This window comes from Myotis brandtii, unplaced genomic scaffold, assembly GCF_000412655.1.
Source record: "Myotis brandtii unplaced genomic scaffold, ASM41265v1 scaffold64, whole genome shotgun sequence".
Classification (NCBI taxonomy): domain Eukaryota; kingdom Metazoa; phylum Chordata; class Mammalia; order Chiroptera; family Vespertilionidae; genus Myotis; species Myotis brandtii.
This window is the reverse complement of record NW_005370460.1, coordinates 3,740,982-3,748,102: the sequence shown is the minus strand read 5'-3', so window position 1 is coordinate 3,748,102 and position 7,121 is coordinate 3,740,982. Positions and strand designations below refer to the sequence as shown.

General features: G+C 36.8%; 1 protein-coding gene across 1 annotated transcript in view; it reads right to left on the bottom strand.

Moving 5' to 3' along the window:
* The window catches only part of DCAF6 (DDB1 and CUL4 associated factor 6), a 74,445-nt gene extending 73,689 nt beyond the window's left edge, over positions 1-756 (bottom strand). The window contains exons 1-2 of the mRNA XM_014528529.1: positions 733-756; positions 312-336 (exon numbers count right to left, since the gene is read on the bottom strand). Of these exons, the coding sequence (XP_014384015.1) occupies positions 312-336; positions 733-756 (49 nt within the window). The remainder of the gene's footprint in view (positions 1-311; positions 337-732) is intronic.
* Between the last annotated feature and the right edge of the window lie 6,365 nt (positions 757-7,121).

The following is a 7,121-nucleotide window of genomic DNA, read 5'->3' as shown; positions in this document are numbered from 1 at the left end:
AACAAAAGAGTGCGTATGTGCCAGCAAAGCCGTGGAGGCCATTTACCCACTGTGCTATTCCCTACATAACCCTATACTGTATACTTTATGAATCAATAAAAAATTTACAATTTTTAATTATAAACCTGTGTTTTCTATCAAAATTACTTCTTGCGTGAATTCTGGGACACCCTTTAGTTATTGTAAGGATTGAGTGATTTCAAGGACATGAAGCACTTACTTAGCACAGTGTCTGGACCACAGCAAACACTCAAGGTTCCCTTCATTCACTCATTCATCCAACAAATACATTCAATACTTAGTGTACTTACTCTGTTGCAAGAAGTATTCTAGGAGCTAGGAATATGGTGGTAAAACAAAACAGACAAAGATCCCTGTCCTCTAGTGAGGGATGAAAGACAGTAACAATATGGCACTTGGTGAAGGTGCTACATAAAAAAGTAAAGCAGAGAAAGGGGTGAGAGAGGCCTGGAGGTGGAGGATGGGGTTTTCAATTTAAATAGGGTGGCACACAGCGTTTGTTAGATGCCACCTCTACTTAAACACATCTCCATTTGAGAAATGCTAAAGTATTTCAAAGCTCATTTTACAATGATGAAATGTGGCAGCAAAAAATAAAATCAACCTAAATGTCCATCAATAGCAGAACAGTTAAAATACTACAAAAATAGAATATGTTCCTTCTTTGAAAAAGAGAAATATGTTTCCCTTTAAGACATGAATCATCTTTACCAAAGATGGACCAAAAAGCTTCATGTTTATTCAGAAACTGTAATGAAAGGAAGCTGAGTATGTGACAAAGAGCGATAATTAGCTAAGTAATCAGGCTGATGAAATCTCAGATAAAATTAAATTTGACTATGCTCTCTGTATACTGTCACAGGGACAGATTTCTTTATTATGTTTTCTCACCATTCTACATAAAGATCAGCATCTTCTTTGAAGCCAAATTGTTTTCTTTCTCCTTCCTTATAACAGGCAAGATGGCTAGAGGATGAACATACGGATTAAAAAATAATTTCTGTGTGTGGGTTCCAAAACTCTTCGGAATAAAACAATTGACAGAAATTCAGTAAGGTATTTTCCTTTAACTTTTCAAATCTGATTTTCAGTTATAAAACATTACTAATAGCAAATTTTTAAAAAATATTTTTATTGATTTCAGAGAGGAAGGGAGAGAGCGATAGAAACATCAATGAGAGAGAATTATTGATTGGCTGCCTCCTACACGCCCCACCCTGGGGATTGATCCCAAAACTTGGGCATGTGCCCTGCAGAGAATTGAACTGTGACCTCCTGGTTCATAGGCTGACACTCAACCACTGAGCCACACCAGCTGTGCGCAAATAAATAACTTTTTAAAAAATTCTTCTCTCTTTGACCAATGGCAGGCTTGGTAATTCTACTGAGTAACCAATTCACAGTTAAGAAATAAAGTACTCAAATTAACAACATGACAACAATTCATTAAAATGTTTTTATAAATGTACTAGAAACTTTTCCAAACTTTAAAAATCTGGTTTTGAAAAAACAGCTCTAGCCATTTCTGTCTACAGAAAATAATGATGGCACATGAGACAAAAGAAGACAAAGTGAGTTCCAGCAAGAATGCTCATCTACGAAATCTGTGCATAAAACACACGCTGAAGCACAACAGTTAAGTAGATAGCTCCTGAGTATTTTTTAACATGACTTTGGAGATCAAAATGGTTGTACATACACACATCCCATAAAACGTGCTTCTAGAAATAACAAGTGTCAACACCCTCTACCCTTTCAGCGATTAAATGCGCTTCCCAGAAATGGGAACTGAAAGCCACCAGAAAATAAGACCTTAAGTTAAAGAAACTGAATGCCCTCAAATAAAAGTAAAAATAAACTCATGCCTGCAGAGTCTGGCCTACTTGCAAGCTAACAAGTTACCTGCCATTTCATGGGAGCTGGCAGAAGAAAAGGACTCTCAAGCCAGAAGCAAAGATTTTACTACTCACGGCCCAGCAAACGGTATGGGCTTCAGGTTTACACTTTACTCCTCAGCCCCCAATTCCCACTGGGCAATGCGGAGCAGTCTGGGTGCAACACCGTGCAAGCATTGGATCTGAATCACAGCCAGAGACCTCTGAACTGCAGGGACCCAAATCTTGTATCAAATAAACCTGCCTGATAAAAGGGACACATTGTCTTCATTATGCTGGACAATAAATAAATCTGCCCTCTGCCCCAGAGGGAGACACTATGTAAACATTCTTGGAAAGATAGTCCAGAACAAAGCAGCCAGTGCCTCTGCTCACAAGATGTGCAGAAATGTAACAAAGCCATGGAAAACTCTTCCAACAATGACACTCTTGTTAAGGGTGAATTTACTTATCGTTGTGGCTTCCTACTCCAGTCTTTCTGCAAGCCAAACTGCCTTATAATCCCATTTCCATCTCAACATTCCATTCAGTATTAATAGATTATAAACTCCATAAAAAAGAGGAACAAATGCCTAGAACAGTGCCTAGCACAAAGCAGGCACTCAATCTGTATTTGCTGAATCAATGAATAAATGAATGGGATCAAAGTCTTCGCTCTGTTTTATGTGTTTCACTCAATAATTTGGGAGGAACATCTTTCAATGACAATAAATATTGAACTATTGCTCATTTTAATGGCTGTGAAACTTATTAAATAGCTTTGTAACTTATTTATCTGCATAACTAGCTCTCTTATTAGAATATGAGATGCTTGAGACAGAAAGGTCAGAACTGGGTTTCAATATCTAACTTGGAACATACTACACATACTCTGGGCAAAACCTAACCTGTCTAAGAGCCTCAGTTTTCACATTGGTAAAAGTTTTACATGTGATGGGAATAATACCATCAACTTTACAGGTTTAATGCTGAGAGTAAACAATTAGCATATGGGAAACTCATAGATGTGCCTGATATACTGTAGACACTCAAGATTAGTAGTCTCCCTATGCACATGTGGGATTGTTCTAAATTAATGTTGTCTGAAAAGAGAAAGAATGATTTTAAAAAAGGCTTTATTACAGGAGCTGAGGTAACTTCAAGTGGTTAAGAGAAAAGAATAAGGCGAGTGATACTGAGAAGGAAAGCACCTTAACAGAAATGTTCACTTTTCTTGATCCTATTGTCCCTTTCAACAACTTTTTAATGCCAAATTTCCCATCATCTACATTTGCTGCCCTCCCTAGCTCATGGTCAGGTCTTCCTTTTCTGACATTGTCCCTTTGGTCACCTCCTCTTTATTGGTTTTGCTCTTGGAAATCATGGGTTATCAGTGAATCCAATGGTCTTTTTTCAAGACATACTTTTCATGACCTCCTTATCTGTCACTAAAGACTGCTGTCTTCCTGAAGTAACAACCCCCATGGCGTCATACCACATAACTGGAAATGAAAATCAAAGGGTGACAAAACTCTGGAGAGACAGAACAAAATATAGGGAACAGAACAAAATATGTGTAGATTTGTACACTGTAAAAAATAAAATTATAAGACATTGCTGAGGGAAAAGAAAAAACACCCAAAAAATAGAGAGAAAGAAACACCATGTTCATGGCCAATTGATTTTCAACAAAGGGAAAAGGACTGCCTTTTTCCAAATGGTGCTGAATCAATGCACATTCATAGGCAAAGAACTGAAACTTGACCCTTACCTCATAGCATAAGTAATTCAAAATTGTTCATAAACCTAAATGTAAGAGTTAAAAGTAGAAAACTTTTAGAAAAAAAGCATAGAAATCATTTTGATCTTGGATTAGGTAGAGAGTCTTAAATAGGACACCAAAAGTATGAACTACAAAAGACACTCTTAAGAAAAATAAAGGACAAGACAAAGTGGGAGAAATAGCTGCAAAATGCATATCCGATTAAGGACCTGCATCAAGAATATGTAAAGAATTCTTAAATTATTAAGAAGGTAAATCTGAACATTTAACCAAAGTGTATGGGTGGCAAATAAACCTCAAGCTGAAACTCATTAGTGGATATTCAACATTTTCAATATGATAAAGAACCTAAATTAAAATGTACCCCACCTAGTAAGGCTAAATCCCACTCATAGAACCTTTTATTTCAGTGTGTGTGGATCTCAAATTGCCATGTATATGTATTTTCACTGTGGATCATGGTCAAAACATTTGCAAACACTGACCTAATACCGAACTGTAACACAAGTTCTCCGCTACCAAAAGCTCTTATCCCTCCTAAACACATTCATCCAGGGAAGGATGGAGTCCTCAGCAGAGCGATCTTATCCTGCTATCTACATTTATGACTGAAAATATGCCTTTGTTAGTCTTATATTCAAGAATTAGCATATTCTATTTGATATATTTTCCTATTTGACATTTTCACTACTAAACTCAGACATTTTCCAATTTTCAGAGATTTCAAGACTAAAGAAACACTAACTTTTTCCCAGTAGCTAAAAAGGAGGCAAAGTCAGAATTTACTGACGTTCAAATAATGTAACTTGGCAACACATTATGGATTTGGTAAATCTGAATGTAGATATAATTCAGGATGTGTCAAAAATGGGGGACATCTGTAATACTCTCAAAAATAAAAATTAATTAAAAGAGTAAATGGAAAATTATCCATTTCAATACATACTGACTTTAATAATATTCAGACATTGTCTTCCTAATCCCCTTACAAAAAATTTTCAATCTCCACTATAAAGTTGTCACAGGCTGCCTACTATATACCTCTCATCCCCAAATTCCTCTATTGAAATCCTGACGCCCAAAGTGATAGTATGAGGTGGGATCTTTGGGAGGTGAGTGGAATTGGTTTAGGGCTTTTCTAAGAGACCCCAGAGAAGAAGCTAGCCCTTCAGCCATCTGAGGTTATGGTGAAAAGATGGCTATGCACCAGGAAGCAGGCCTCACCAGACAGAATCTGACCATGTGGACACCTGATCTCAGCCTTCCAGCCTCCAAATCTGTTATAAATCAATTTCTCTTGTTTATAAGCCACCCAGTTTAAGGCATTTCATTACAGCAGCCCACACTGACCAAGACCCTACTTAATCATAACTTAAACACTTTATATTAAATATTTTAAGCATTATAGCAAACAGCTCCCTCAAAAAGTTCCTTAAAATTACTTTTGTCAATTACCATCCTTTAGAGGAGTTAGAAAGTGTTAATTCAAGTAGTAGACAAGTCTGTCTAAAATGAAAGATATATGGAAAGAGGAAATGTACAGAAATGAGTTTCTTTTATAAGCAATGTTTATCTTTACAAAACTATATATACACTAAAATATGTGGCTAATAAGTTCTAACAATCACTGAATTCCAAAGCACCACCCTATGTGCTCAGTGGATAGAGCGTATACAACATTGAGAAAATCTGAATATGTAAACTTATAGGTGTCTTTAACTCGGGACTTTGACAATTAGTGTTTAAAAAAATAAATCCCACACTGAAATTTTTATCAGGCTCATAGAGAAGACAATCCCTGGCCTACTGTCGTTCAATCCAGGCTCTATTGGTTTAGGTGAATTTGGGGGCTACTGGTATAAAATACTTTTTCTCTTAAATAACGTATGACAAATTATTATCTTCATTCCCACAATGTAAAAGTACATTTTGTGAACTGTAATTTTCTTTCATGAGATGAAAAGAGATAATTAACCAAATTTAAATAAAATAAACAACAAAACTTGAATACTACCATTGAAAAGATATGTTCTATGGTGAAATAATTTGAAATGCAAATGTCACAAGAAAAACCTGTCAATTCATTCTATCCCAATTTCACTGTTATTTAGTGGTAATTGATCAGAAATACAAATAATGGAAATAAACTAGAAATGTAATTAACCTACAATACTATAGATCAGGGGTCCTCAAACTACGGCCCGCGGGCCACATGCAAATACAAATATTGTATTTCTTCCCGTTTTGTTTTTTTACTTCAAAATAAGATATGTGCAGTGTGCATAGGAATTTGTTCAGTTTTTTTTTAAACTATAGTCCGGCCCTCCAACGGTCTGAGGGACAGTGAACTGGCCGCCTGTTTAAAAAGTTTGAGGACCCCTGCTATAGATAATCAAAATGTTTAAATGTTGAAATCTCAAAAATGGGATCTAGCCCAGACGGTGTGGTTTAGTGGCTGACCCTCGACCTATGAAGCAGGAGGAAACAGTTCTATTCCCTAACTTCAACACAAACTCCACTCCATTAGGGAGTTAGGATAGGAAGGGGGAAAAATATAGGGTTTTAATTTTAACAGACTCTATCGTAGACACAGCTGAAGCAGAAGAAAACATAATATATAAACTTATATATGTTTCTATAGAAGAACAGATCTATTTTTACTGCCATGTTAAGATCTCTAAGATGTAGTGTAGAAAAAGAAAGTTGCAAAGCAATGTTTATGCTGGACACACACACACACACACATACACACACACACTATAGCATCTCTATGTATACATATGTGCTGGTAAGAATGCAAAGAAAAAGGTCTGGACAAATATTCAGGAAACATAATATTGTTACCTCCAAGGATGTGTGTGTGAAATTGGAATGGGAAGGATCACAGAGATTTTTGCTTCGTTTTTATTAAGTTTTTACAAGGAGAATGTATTCATAAATCACTTGAGACACTAAAAAAAAACAAACAAAAAAAACCAAGGATAAGAAAAAAAATGCTTCCAACTTTTCTGTTGACTTGAAGTCGAAAACAAATGACATCAAAAAAGACTCAGCCAATAAAAGTGACAAAGTTGGAAAGAAAGAAATTTAAATGTTATCCTCAAATAAAAAAAAAAGAATAAAGAGGAATGATACGATTGCACAAGAAGAAAACAACAACAAAAAGACCCACACTCAGTATGCCCACTTTGAGGACAGCGGACTTTTTGGTTAGCTCGACGTGACCCAGAATCCCCACAAAACCACTGGATCCGAAACGGAAAAGGTGGAAGACAGTCCCTCCAGCGCTGGGGCTGTTTTTAGAAAGCTGAACTAAGAAACAGAAAATGCCAAGTGCGCTTTGCAGGGGTGGGAAAGGGAGCGCGAAACCCTACACCTCTTCCAGGCGGCCAGACCCAGCCGAGCGGCGGGGCCGAGCGCTCGCGGGCGGCACAGCTCAGGGA